The sequence below is a fragment of the Acanthaster planci genome, linkage group LG03, assembly GCF_054643075.1.
Source record: "Acanthaster planci isolate LZ-2023a linkage group LG03, COTS_SCS, whole genome shotgun sequence".
Taxonomy (NCBI): Eukaryota; Metazoa; Echinodermata; class Asteroidea; order Valvatida; family Acanthasteridae; genus Acanthaster; species Acanthaster planci.
The window spans coordinates 2,962,909-2,976,560 of record NC_141779.1 but is presented as its reverse complement, the minus strand read 5'-3'; the positions used below and the strand labels follow the sequence as shown (position 1 = coordinate 2,976,560).

General features: G+C 42.2%; 1 protein-coding gene across 2 annotated transcripts in view; it reads left to right on the top strand.

Annotated features, from left to right (window-relative positions):
- Positions 1–13,652, top strand: part of LOC110985846 (titin-like) — a 120,170-nt gene that overhangs the window by 64,101 nt on the left and 42,417 nt on the right. For both annotated transcript variants that reach the window (XM_087134453.1, XM_087134452.1), the window contains exons 96-115: positions 125–427; positions 939–1,241; positions 1,590–1,892; positions 2,312–2,614; positions 2,897–3,199; positions 3,687–3,986; positions 4,283–4,443; positions 4,994–5,135; positions 5,379–5,681; positions 6,188–6,490; positions 6,937–7,239; positions 7,637–7,933; positions 8,259–8,561; positions 9,153–9,455; positions 9,924–10,217; positions 10,657–10,934; positions 11,205–11,514; positions 11,918–12,220; positions 12,464–13,045; positions 13,371–13,558. In XM_087134453.1, the coding sequence (XP_086990579.1) occupies positions 125–427; positions 939–1,241; positions 1,590–1,892; positions 2,312–2,614; positions 2,897–3,199; positions 3,687–3,986; positions 4,283–4,443; positions 4,994–5,135; positions 5,379–5,681; positions 6,188–6,490; positions 6,937–7,239; positions 7,637–7,933; positions 8,259–8,561; positions 9,153–9,455; positions 9,924–10,217; positions 10,657–10,934; positions 11,205–11,514; positions 11,918–12,220; positions 12,464–13,045; positions 13,371–13,558 (5,885 nt within the window). The remainder of the gene's footprint in view (positions 1–124; positions 428–938; positions 1,242–1,589; positions 1,893–2,311; positions 2,615–2,896; positions 3,200–3,686; positions 3,987–4,282; positions 4,444–4,993; positions 5,136–5,378; positions 5,682–6,187; positions 6,491–6,936; positions 7,240–7,636; positions 7,934–8,258; positions 8,562–9,152; positions 9,456–9,923; positions 10,218–10,656; positions 10,935–11,204; positions 11,515–11,917; positions 12,221–12,463; positions 13,046–13,370; positions 13,559–13,652) is intronic.

Here is a 13,652-nt window from a genome sequence, read left to right as displayed (position 1 = left end):
AAAGCAACATATCAGTCTAAATGATCTGGTGTCATTTTAGAATTGCTTGCTCTGTTTTGTCAGTTTGTAGTACCGCGTATGTTAAATAGATCAAGTCACAACATTTCTGTCCCGTGATTTACAGATGTCCCTGATACACCAGGCACTCCGGATGTATCTGATGTCACATCCTCATCAATGGTTCTCACATGGGCAGAGCCATTCTCAGATGGGGGCAGTCCCATCACCAACTACATCATTGAGAAACGCGATCGCTACACTTCCCGCTGGACTCGCGTCAACAAGTACAACATCACAGAAACAACCTTCACTGTGACCGATCTGAAGGAAGGTTCAGAGTACGAGTTCCGTGTCTCAGCTGAGAACAGAGCTGGTGTTGGTAAACCAAGTGAGCCATCCAGTTTGGTCAAGGCAAAGCCGCCTTATGGTAAGTCTCTTGCTTGATAGATGAATTCGGTGACCATGGTAACACTATCACCAGTCACTTACAGTGGCCCTCACTAATGGCGACAAGCACCGTGTACTTTTGATAGCCTTTGTATGGAGCCAATGTTACATGACCATTACTCCTGACAAAATGCCACACAGTGCTTTCCACCACTAAGGGATGCCATCGTGAATGTCTCATGATACTCTGCTGGATTTGTCCAGATTACTTTGAAACCGGCTTTCTAAAATATTATAGGCTCAACCTTTAGTGCCCTGTCCCTCAAGATCATTACTTTCCCTCCAACAATTTAAACTTGGTGAGCACCCTCCATTGTAATGATCAAAGGTAGGGCAACTATTTAAAAAACGTTGTTACACAGAAGAAAAACTCACAATCTGTAATCATCAAGAGCTACAGTGCATAATATTTGCTGTATAGACAAATTTAATGGTAGCTTTGTGAAAAGTTTTGAAATTGGGCACCATTTTCTGTGATATTTGAAACACAGAATCCCCGTCATCACCAGCTGCTCCTTACATCTCAGACATCACGGCCGATTCTATGACCCTCTCCTGGTCACCTCCTAAGACTGACGGAGGCAGTCCCATCACTGGCTACTACGTCGAGAAGAAGGATCGCTTTGGCCTACGCTGGACAAGAGTCAACCGCGAACCTACCCAGGATACTACATTGAGGATACCGGGACTGTCTGAGGGTGAGGAGTACCAGTTCAGGGTGGTTGCTGAGAATAGAGGAGGTGAAGGGAAGCCTTGCGAGCCAACAGAACCAACAGTTGCCAAGGCACCATACGGTATGGAGTATTTCTGGTATGAAATAATTTGTACAAAATGACTGTGAATCCAACTAATCTCCTGAAATGAACATAGTGTAAGTTTGTGCTGAATGTGAAACATCAAGTGGAGTGCTTTCTTTTTCAGAGTGGTACAAGAGATAAACATGTATAGAAGACTGTATGACTTTCTAGAGTAGACTTTGTGACTGAATTTGGAGATTCACTTGTGACTAAACTGTTGGTTTGATTTTGGATTTCCATTCTCAGTAACTTGACTTTTGTTCATGCCTACATCCTTGTTTTTTGGCACTTTTAAATGAGTCCTTGAATGAGTTTTCAATCGCTAACTCAAGTATCTCCCAACAGATGTTCCTGGTGCACCCAGCGCTCCTCAGATCACCAAGGTCACTGAGTCCACCATGAGCCTGCACTGGGCTGAACCTCTCTTTGACGGAGGCACTCCCATCCTGGGCTACCACATTGAGAGGAAGGACGCCATGGGCAGACACTGGACTCGCATCACCCGCGAACCTGTCAACGATGTCACCTACAAGGCTACTGGATTGATGGAGGGTTCTGAGTACGAGTTCCGGGTATTTGCTGTTAACAAGGCTGGAGTCGGTAGTCCAAGTAATGTTTCAGATGTCGCCAAAGCAAAACCACCTTATGGTAAGCCCTTTTTTGTCAACAATGATGCAATATTTTTGTATTGAAATAACAATTGGGCACTTATTTTGCACTTGTTACAGATAAAAAAGAAAGACTGTCCCTTAACTTATCTGTACACTCTCTGGAGTCTCGGCATTTGTGTCTAATTGAAATTACAGTAAAAGACACGTTTTCAACAACAATCATATACCTGGCAATTTGTTCATAGTTAAAATGCGCACTTCAGTGCATCAATCACGATTGATTTTCAAACTAATGGTATTGATATCTCCCATTGGCTCTGCTCTTCTAGGAATCTATTGGAATTATACAGACTTCATTTTTGCAGTGGTTCTGTGTACACACTTAAGTCAACATGAGCAAGGGTATTACTCACTGAAAGCCGGCTTTTTCAAAACATTTGTTGTTACTCCTTATAGACGTACCTGGTGCTCCAGGAATGCCAGTCATCTCAGACACCACCTCTTCCTCCATGCACCTCTCCTGGTCTGAGCCGGAATCAGATGGAGGCAGTCCAATCACCGGCTACCTCATTGAAAAGAGAGAGCGGTTCAGCACTCTCTGGACGCCGGTGACCAAGCGAGAAGTACCCGAGGCATCCTACACAGTGACTGGTCTGACAGAGGGAATCGAGTATGAGTTCCGAGTAGCCGGTCAGAACAAGGCAGGGGCCGGGAAGTTTAGTGAGCCAACAAGACCCACTGTTGCCAAACCACCCTACAGTAAGTTCGATTCTGCAACTCAGTTTTGTTTTCACCAAGTTATTACACATCATTACATTTAAGAAAAATTCTTTGAACACTGATTTCTTCGTTGAATCGCACAGGAAACTAACTAGCTGAACTTTTAATCATTTTTAGGTTTAAGAAGGAAAAGTGAGTGATGTAGATATAACCATCAAATCTCAGTTAAGAAATTGTAAACAAGAGTTTATCACCCTAAAAGGTTGTTTTCCCCAGGATAAATATCTCTAATGGTTTGATATATTTACTGTCCTTTTATAGATGTTCCTGGCTCTCCTAGTTCCCCTGAAGTCACAGACATTACACCCAACTCAATGACTCTTCACTGGTCCCCACCAGCATCCGATGGCGGCAGCCCCATCACAGGCTACATCGTGGAGCGTAAGGACACCAGCAAGATGGGTTGGACGGTGGCCAATAGGGTACCCATCTCAGACACGTCTTTCACTGTGCCCAACCTGAGAGAAGGAACAGAGTACGAATTCAGGGTCATTGCTGAGAACAAGGCAGGAACTGGCAAACCGGGCGTTGCCTCACAACCAAAACTTGCCAAGGCTCCATATGGTATGCGTCTTATTCCTGACTCGTCATACCAATTAACACATATTTCTGAACTGCTGGTCTTTCTTCAGTACTCTTTTAATATAGACAGCTTTTGTTTTTAAACTCATCACTTTGATCACAGCATATTAAGCATTTTTTATTCATAGATCAAATGAAGGAAAAGACAAAAATGGATTGGAACCTGTAAACTATAATGCTATACTCTTTAAGCCATCTTTAAATCCCAGTTGTCTTTGGTGTTGTTGGAGAATGTTTGGCGAAAGAAGTACATTACCTCTTGGAATATTAACACATTGGAATATTAAGTCACTTTCTTTCATTTTTATTGAATCAAGCTTCTTATTTCGCTGCATGTATTCCTATTTAGGCTGCTATTTTTACTAAACTTACCTGTATATCTTATGAAACTGAGTCAATAGGTAATTGTTCAAATGATGGATAAAATACTTTGTATGATCATAAATCCTTGTCGTATACCGTCATGTAGATGTGCCAGATACTCCAGGCACACCACAGATCTCCAACATCACCGCGACCTCAATGACCCTCACCTGGTCTCCGCCCAAGTCTGACAACGGCAGTCCAGTCACCAACTACATCCTGGAAATGAGACAAGACTTTTCCATGCGCTGGACCAAGATCAGTGCGTCTGTTTTGGAGACAACCCACACTGTGACTCGGCTGACCGAGGGCAGCAAGTATGTCTTCAGGGTAGCTGCGGAGAACAAAGCTGGCCCTGGTCAGTTCAGTGAGCCATCTGACCAAGCCATAGCCAAACCACCATACGGTAAGCTATGTGAAAGAGTAAGCCTTTGAAGTGGCTTATATTGTCTTCAAATTGTTATGGAACTTCCTTGTACAGTGCTCTCAGTCATTGCCCTCTCATTAAAACCTGTTATGGTTTCGGAGAGGGTGAAAACAGACTCATGCAACTTAGTGAAGAAATTAGAAGTGATTTTTCTCACTTCTCAGTTTTTTAAACAGTTTGTTACAAAAAATATATAACTACATATTCTTTCTCTAATGTCTGGAAATGTTGACAATTCTGCATTCTATGAATTCTCTTTTTTCCTCCTTTCTCAGATGCACCAGGATCACCAGACACACCTACGGTCTCTGAAGTCACTGCAAATACCGCCCTTTTGAGTTGGTCTCCACCCAGCGATGATGGTGGTGCTGCCCTCACAGGTTACGTCATTGAAAAGAAGGATAAGTTCTCAACGCGTTGGACTAAAGTGGATGAGGTTAGTAAATTTTTTAATTTGGACTTGTTAAAGTTCTCCCCCAAACTTTGATAATAGAATGCAAACATTTGTTATATAAATTAACATCTTCCCAATGCAAAAATACATCTTGAAAATGGTTCGCGGTACCCGCTGCTTCACCTGACCTCGACCGGCCAGCCGACTCCGGCAAGCTCGGTGGTCGAGTGGTTAAGACGTCTGCACTAGTAAGCAGGAGGTCGTGGGTTCGAGTCCCACCCGAGTAAGCTTGTGACTTTTTGTCGCAAGCTCTCGGACAAGCTCTCAGCATACAGTGTTTATTAATATATATACGTTGAGTAAGGGCAAACCCCGTTAATTACAAACAAATTAACATTTGTTTAGTTTAAAAAACTGAAACTGAATTGAGTGAAGAAAATCAAAGTTGATTGATTTATGGAAAAGTGTTGCATGTCTAAAACTGGATTAGTAGGTTATTAAAATGTTATCAGAAACCAGTGACACTTACTTGAAAAGTAGGCAATGAAAAAGAGCAGCTTTTCAGAAACAAATCCTTCTTTGATGTGATCAGGTGAATGCAGATGCAACCTCATTCAATGTACGTGGCCTCTCTGAGGGGAACGATTATGAATTCCGCATTAGTGCCACAAACAAGGCTGGAGTTGGCAAACCAAGCGACTCATCCAACCGATTCACAGCTAAGGCTCCGTATGGTGAGTTATGGATTCTAAAACCTTAACCCTCACTTTATATCCCTCATAAATTAACTCTTCCAAGGTTGTAATTCATATAAACTTTGCAGTAAAGAGTTACCAGCTGGTCATCGCTTGTCTAAAAAAATTACATCATTTTTAAATTGCAAAGTTGTTCCTGGTTGCATTTTCAGAAGAAAGTCATGGCACCTGATTCTTGCTCAAATATATTTTTATCACACTATAAATTCACGTTGTTCACAGATGTTCCCGATGCACCAAGTGCCCCGACAATCCTAGAATCCACAAACTCGTCCATGACTCTATCTTGGGCACCACCCGTCAGTGACGGCGGTAGCCCCATCACCGGTTACATCATTGAGAGACACGATCTTAGCACCAGTCGCTGGATTAAGGCGCACAGGGAACCATTGACAGATACGACATACACTGTGCGAGATCTGACAGCAGATAAGAAGTACGAGTTCCGAGTCAGTGCTGAGAATAAGGCAGGCGTTGGAAGAACAAGTGAGCCATCAGCTGCCCGAGTGGCTAGACCTCCATATGGTGAGCACCATCTTTAATTTCATCAGTCACTTGGGTAGATTTTACAACTGCATTTTACAAGCATTTTTAATTTTAAACTGCTCATAACTGCTCTTTTGTAGACTCTTAAAGCTAGAAAAGCCATTATGACGGTCTAAATAGAGTTCTACTCAAAAACAAGCCTATATGTTAAGTTTGTACACCCAGGGAGAATTTATCTTGAAAGAAATGCTAATAGTGGTTATTATGGAGAACTTTAATGAAATAACATCTTACCATCTTTAAACAAGAAAAAAATTGCATAATCTGCAATAAAACCTCTCTTCAAACAAAGACTTTTTTGATAAAAATGTGTTTGTTTGCAGTCATTTGAATTGATAATACCAACTGGGAATTTTCATTGATATATTCATGTAAGAAGTTTCCTTAGAAATGCTTTCTTAGCTTACTGTATAAGGAGTGAAAAGATTGTATATGTCCTCAATCCTCAATTGAATTTGGATGAATTTTTTTATCATCACTCACAGATGTGCCAGATGCCCCTGGCAAACCACAGATAACCAAGACAGACAGCACAGAAATGACTATCACCTGGGCCCCACCAGCCTCAGACGGTGGCAGCAAGATCATCAGCTACATCATCGAGAAGAGAGATCGTTTCAGCACTCGCTGGCAGAAGATCAACCGTTACTCAGTCACTGATACCACTTTCCAAGCCACGGGACTGAGTTTCAAGATGGAGTATGAGTTCAGAGTGAGCGCTGAGAACCAGGCAGGTGTTGGCAAGCCTAGTGAGCCATCTGATGCTGCTATTGCTAAGCCTCCTTATGGTAAGTATCTCTAATGATAGCTTCTGTGTGGTCTGTCTTTCAATTTTGTCTTGAAGGTTCCATCTTGAAGTTTTGGTGCTGGATGGTTTCTCTTTGTCAGTATTTCTGACGTAGATTTCAGTTTCAGAACTTCAAGGTTATTCATTGAACAAACTTGTTCACTTCACTCCATGAAGTAAATGTTTAAAAAGAATGCTGTGACATATGAGCAAAGCGGGAAGCTTGTTTTAAATATCAGAGTTAATGATTGTCTTACAGTTGTACCAAAACACTCTGTCTGTGTACTACTGGAAAAGATATTTCGGGTTTTGATTACCAAAGAGGACAGCTTCAACATTTGCATATTGCTTTGAATACTTGTTACATAATTTCATGCAACTGACTGATTTAGGGCTTCCAATATTATCATGGAAATCATTTGTTTTAATGCTCAATTTTCCTTCTAGATGTGCCTGATTCTCCTGAGAATGTCAACGTCAGAGAAACAACTTCCAACTCTGCCTCCCTGACCTGGAGCCCGCCTCACTCAGACGGTGGAGCACCCATCACAGGCTACATCATCGAGAAGAAAGACCAATACAGCTCCCGCTGGACTAGAGTTAACCGCATCCCAATCCTAGAGACCGAGATGACAGTGCCTGACTTGAAGGAAGGATTTGAATATGAGTTTAGGGTCAGTGCCGAGAACAAGGCTGGGGTGGGACGGATAAGTGAGCCATCTAGACCTACAGTGATAAAACCACCATTTGGTAAGTTGTGTTCTACGTTTTTTTTTCAAAGCAAGTTCAGTCTTAAAGTTACATTTGACAAGCCAAAATTTCTCCACTTTTTTAATTTAAAGGTCGTCTATTTTCACTCTGCATATGCAAAAAATATCATTGTTTGTGGAAAGTACGAGGCTTCATCACCATTGAGACTTGTTGCTTCTGTTTTTTTAATTTTTTAATTCCTTCCAGAATCTAGTTTGTGCTCCTCCTTGCTTTCATCGTTACAGTGAGGTGGCTATCATTTTACTGGCTTCCAGTATCTCATTTTCAAAGAACTGAATTGTTTCTGGTGTTGGATAAAATATGCGTGTTACATACCTTTTCCTACACAGCTCACCTACAAGGCTTTATTACCTGTTTATTTATTTCCGTTTGGCAGAAATACCAGGTACACCTTCTGCCCCAACAATCTCCGACATCACTAGTACATCCATGACCCTCTCGTGGTCACCTCCATCCTCCGATGGTGGCAGTCCAATCACAGGCTATGCTGTTGAGAAGCAAGAGCCCTTCAGCACTCGTTGGACACCTGTTGAGACATTCACTGGCACCTCAGGAACTGTCGGAGGTCTTCGTGAGGGGACCGAGTACCAGTTCCGAGTTGTCGCTGTCAATAAGGCAGGCAACAGCAAACCTAGCATGTCCAGTCAGCCAAGAGTGGCTAAACCTCCATATGGTAAGAAATATCAGATCACTTCCTATTAGTCACAATGATTTCAGGCCTATAGTTTTTGATTTGTTAGGTACTGTAGCTATCCATAGCCATAAACAAAAATACCTGACCTGGCTTCAGCCTAGTTTTTCCACATGCATGCCATACACTAACCATTTACATTCCATACCTATATTTTGGGGGACTGTTTGTGTGCATTGAAAAATCTGTCTAAATGTCATCACTCTATATTTTTGAGCAGTGTTTCTTCACTTTAAGGTCTTTACAGTTTTAAGAATGGGATTTTGTGCATTATTGTCATCCATTTTTTTGTTTCTTTTCTTTGTAGATGTACCAGGCCCTCCTAGTACTCCGTCCATCAACGAAACAACAGCAACTTCGATGACACTCGAGTGGTCCCCACCTCTCTCCGATGGCGGTTCCAAGATCATCGGCTACGTCATCCAAAAGAAGGAAAAACTCGCCCTGCGATGGGTACCTGTGAATCAACTGAGCATAGCAGAGACGACATACACTGTCAGGGATCTAGTGGAGAAGTCGGAGTACCAGTTTAGGATCTTGGCTGAGAACAAGGCTGGGTTTGGTCCACCAAGTGACTCATCCGAGACCAAGATGGCAAAACCAGCTTATGGTAGGTTGAGTTCACATTTTACAGGTTCATTTTTTTAATGTAATTTTATTCTTCATTGTTATTTTTATTTTTTTTGTTCTTTTTGGGTAACCTGTGTTTTCTCTGTCTTAACCTATGTTTTTTCTGTCTTTGTCTCGCATTTCTTAATTTGTTTCCTGTTTGTTTTGGTTTCATCTGTGTTTTATGGTTAACCTGACAAGCCTTACACAAGCATCTGCATTTGGGGAGTTTGTCACCTCTTCTCAAATTGATCTTCTGACATGTTATTCTTTTACATCTCTTGTAATAAGCCTGACCACGAAGAAGAAATAAAACAGTACTGTCCATTTTTGTAACTATGCTTCTCTCCCTTATTTTTTTCAATAAACACTGGATAATAATTGACTGACAGGATTTGTGACTATTAGAAGTTGGGATCTCATTTTGAAACTGCAGTAATTTTGAAGTCCACCATTTTGTGTAACCAGAGATTATGATATCATTGGAAAATTGCGTCTAATGTCCCAATTAGATGCTGAATGTTGCTTTTGATATATTTTCCTAACAGGTATTGACTAATAATTGTTTTGGTTGTGTCTGGTTTTGATTCAGATGTTCCTGGCCAGCCTGAAGCTCCAACCGTCTCTGACACTACCAAGTCAACCATCAGACTCACCTGGTCCCCTCCATTGTCAGACGGAGGAAGCAAGATCACCGGCTACATCCTCGAGAAGAGAGAGCCCTTCGGCTTCAAGTATACCCGAGTGACCACCCGCTCGATCCAGGAGACTGAGTACACACTCACCAACCTGAGGGAGGGTAGTCAGTACGAGTTCCGAGTGAGTGCTGAGAACAAAGCTGGAGTAGGTACACCGAGCGAGCCTTGCAGACCAGTCGTGGCCAAGGCTCCATTTGGTAAGATTTCATCCTGTTGGATGCCAGTAAGACTTCAAGATATCAAGGGTCACTTTTCATTAAATTGTGGAAGGAGAAATATGTGACTTGTTCATCAGTATAGATGGAACCTACTTTCGAACTTTGTGTAATTCCTAAACAAATTTTAATTGTACCTTTCAGAAAAATTCTGTAGGGATAGAAAGATGAGGCTTTCTAACCTTTTTAAATGGGAACTTGTTATTCTGTTCACAGTATAGTTCCGGTAATTTAGCTTCAAATTAGTTCTCAATTATGCAAACTGCGTTTGTTTAAATTCCAGTCATGATTGTCAGGATTCAACCATTTCCATCTGTTTCCAAATTTCTTCATTGCAGTGTTTAAAAAGCATTTCAAAAGAACAAATATGAATGTTTTCATTGTTTCCAGTTTTGTTGAAGAAAGACTAAAGAGTTTCATTTATTTAATATCATATGTACTGTTCTCTAGACACTCCAAGTGCACCAGGAGTTCCTGAAATCTCAGACGTGACTGGCACCTCCCTGACTCTCTCCTGGACTCCACCAGCCCACGATGGAGGCAATCCCATTACCGGTTACACCATCGAACGAGCAGATCGTTACAGCACACGCTGGTCCCCTATCACCAAGGAACCAGTGAGGGACTGCAGCTACGTGGTCAGGGATATTCCCAAGGGAGCGATGTATCAGTACCGAGTGGTTGCCGTCAACGACGCCGGGATGGGTAAACCAAGTGACGCTACTGACGCCAAAGGACCTGCAGGTAGGGATCTATTTGAGATTGAGAGAAAATGGCTTACCTCACTTGAGAAAAACTGAAAACTGCTTTCGAGTTGCCAAATGTCGTTCCCAGGTCATTTAAAGGAACTATTGCAAAGGCATCCTTTTCACATTATTCATTCCTCTGTTTGACTTCAATGATCATAAACTTTCTAGTAACCGACCTGCAATTTGATAGTAAAAGGTATAAATGAATTATACGATGTTGATGCGCATTCCCAGTGGCCCCTTTAATGGCGAAAAGCATTGTATATTATATCATGATTTTTTTAAAGTATTGCTTGCCCAGTGATTATAATCTTAATAATTACTGAAATTTACCCCTGCGGGTGGCATCTTTTCTCAAAACTGTATGCAGTGCTTTGAAAATCTAACAGCATTGGAATGAATTTGAATGAGAATGATTACTTTTTTCTTTATAGTTGCACCGAAACTTGACCTGAACAAGTATCGTGACACACTGGTGGTCAGAGCCGGCACCACCTTCCATCTGGATGTCCCCTACAAAGCCCAACCCAGACCAGTGGTCAAGTGGGACAAGGACGGCATCCCGCTGGTGTCATCAACCCGAGTCAAGATTGAGACCAGTGATCGCGAGACGGTCTTGACAGCCAAGAACTGTGTCAAGGCAGATGAGGGTGCTTACAAGCTGAGCGTCAGCAACTCAGCGGGAAGCGAGAATGCAATTATTCATGTCCAGGTGAGCATTTCGGATAATGCTTTTTTCTCCATTTTGGATAACATTAGATGTGTAAGCAACATCATTCACGGATTTAGATATTCTTCTTGTACTGTGTGAACATGGAAGAAAAGATGTTAAACACACAAATACAGTGCTGGCACCAAAAAAGTTAATTTGTGTGAGGGTTGGAGCGATTGAGAAAATTCTCAGTAGTAACCCTTCTTAGCTGTCATCTTCATGAAAAACATACACCACATATTTTTCTCTGTATGTTTCTTTCACTTGAAGGTTCTTGATCGTCCAAGCCCACCCCAAGGTCCTCTTGAGATTTTGGACATGGACAGCACCTTTGTCACCCTGTCCTGGCACCCACCGTCAGACGACGGTGGAAGCCGTGTCACCCATTACGCCATCGAGAAGCGTGACATGAAGAGGACGTCATGGTCTCGTCTGCCAGTCCATGTCAGTGACACCACCCACAGAGTGCAGAACTTGATGGAAAAGGCAGAGTATGGCTTCAGGGTGATCGCCATCAATAAGATTGGCGAGAGCGAACCGTTGGAAGGCACTGAAAAGATCTTGATGAAGAGCAAATATGGTAAATCCGTCAAGTTGTTCAGTATCATTTATAATTATTCAAGGTTCACCTGCCCCTTGAAGTTCTATTTGCCAATTGCTTTCTCTGAAGACCAAAATTCTGTTCCATAAAGCCTTCAAGTCTTTGGTTTTCTAAAACTGTCCAAAAACAAGCAGTGTTTTTCACCATAAGAGGACATTTTGCTTTATCAAGTTGATATTTGTAAATAATTTGCACCAGTTTTTAGGTGAGCTGAAGCTAACATTCAGTCTTTTCAGTTTTTTGTGTGAGATTTGGGAAAACCTAAAACCCACAACATACTCCAGATTTATATTTCTGCTATACCTGAGTCCAGTGTAGCAAACTCCATAAGAAATTGCTCATGCCCTGAAATTCATTTGTTTAGCATTTCTTGTCAATGCAGAAGTCCCTGGTGCACCTAGCACCCCTCAGGTCACCGACACCACAGCAGATTCAGTCAGTCTGTCCTGGCTACCCCCGTCATTCACTGGCGGGGCTGAAATAATCGGCTACGTCATCGAGAAGAAGGACCGCACCAGCATCTACTGGAGCAAAGTGGCCAAACTGGATGGAGATGAAACATCCTGCATTATCACCAGACTCACCCGCGGTGGAGAGTATCAGTTCAGGATTTTGGCTGAGAATCGTGTGGGTGTGGGAGCTCCCAGCGAGCCCTCCATCAGAGTCAAGGCAGAAGAGGCAGCAGGTAAGAAAGGTTCCAGTTTTCAGATATTGCTTAAACTTCTTAAGATTTTTAAAAACTTTTTTGCCTATTCTGAAGAATTTTCAATCTTACGTTATACCTGAAGACATTTCAACTGTATGGAATAGAAACTTAACATATTTCTAATTAAAAGTAAATGATTTTTAAAGAGCTTTTCATGTCCTAAATTCAACTCTAACAAATTTCTCAGTAGTTGACGTGATTTTTTAAATACTCCCTTCACAGTTACCCCTAAACTTGGAGAAGTCAAAGAGCCCATCACGGCCAAGGTTGGTACAACCGTGAGAGTAGAGGTACCATACACCGGCTTCCCTGTGCCTCGCACAACCTGGACTAGAGAGGGTGCATCACTGCCATCGTCGCAGCGCATGAAGGTAGAGACAACTGATCGCGCAGTCGCCATGATCATCAAGAACTGCGAGAGGTCCGATGCAGGGAATTACACGGTGACAGTCAAAAACGACGCCGGTAGTGACTCCACCAAGATTGAAATCAAGATCTTTGACAAGCCCAGTCCCCCTCGTGGACCTTTAGAGCAAACCGACGTGACCGAGAATGCAGTCACCCTGTCGTGGCGACCTCCTCAAGATGATGGAGGCAGTCGCATCTTCAACTACATCGTGGAGAAGCAAGGAGAGTCTGACTACAAGTGGAAACCAGTAACAGAGAAAAACATCACGGATTTGACGTACCGAGTGACTGGCTTGAAGGAGTACAAGAGATACCAGTTTAGAGTGATGGCTGTTAATCAGTTTGGTACCAGTGAGCCATTGGAGGGACAGGCAGTCATGCCCAAGGGACAATACAGTGAGTGTAGACAGCATTTCAAAATTCTATAACCATATAACATGAGGAAGTCTTGAGAATACTCTAAAGCAGTCCAACTTTCAGTTTTAATGGAAGTTCTTTAATCAAAATCTCTTTTGAAATGTATCAGAGAAGCATTATATCAGAATTTTAAACTTAAAGTTCTTCTTTGGGAACCGAGATTATTAACATAACTAACTTCACGTGAGAAAAAAAGTGTACTGGCAGGTTTTTTAATTACCACAGTTGCGTGAGGGACAAATAGATTCACTTGTAATTCCCTGGATACGTGTATACTGACGTATTTCTTGTGCTCTTGTCTCAGATGTTCCTGATGCCCCTGACGCTCCTGATGTCTCCAACATCACCGTCGATTCCATGACCTTGTCCTGGAGTCCACCTCTACACGACGGTGGAGCACCGGTTACTGGCTATGTGGTAGAGATGAGGCAGACTACCAGTCCACGCTGGGTTAAGGCAACGCTCACACCTATCCCTGACACTACATTCAAAGTATGTACAACGAATTAGTATGATAGAGGTGCTAGAACATAAATTGTCTATTAAAGTTGTAGCAACTTCTTAACACTTTTAGAACAAAGTAGAC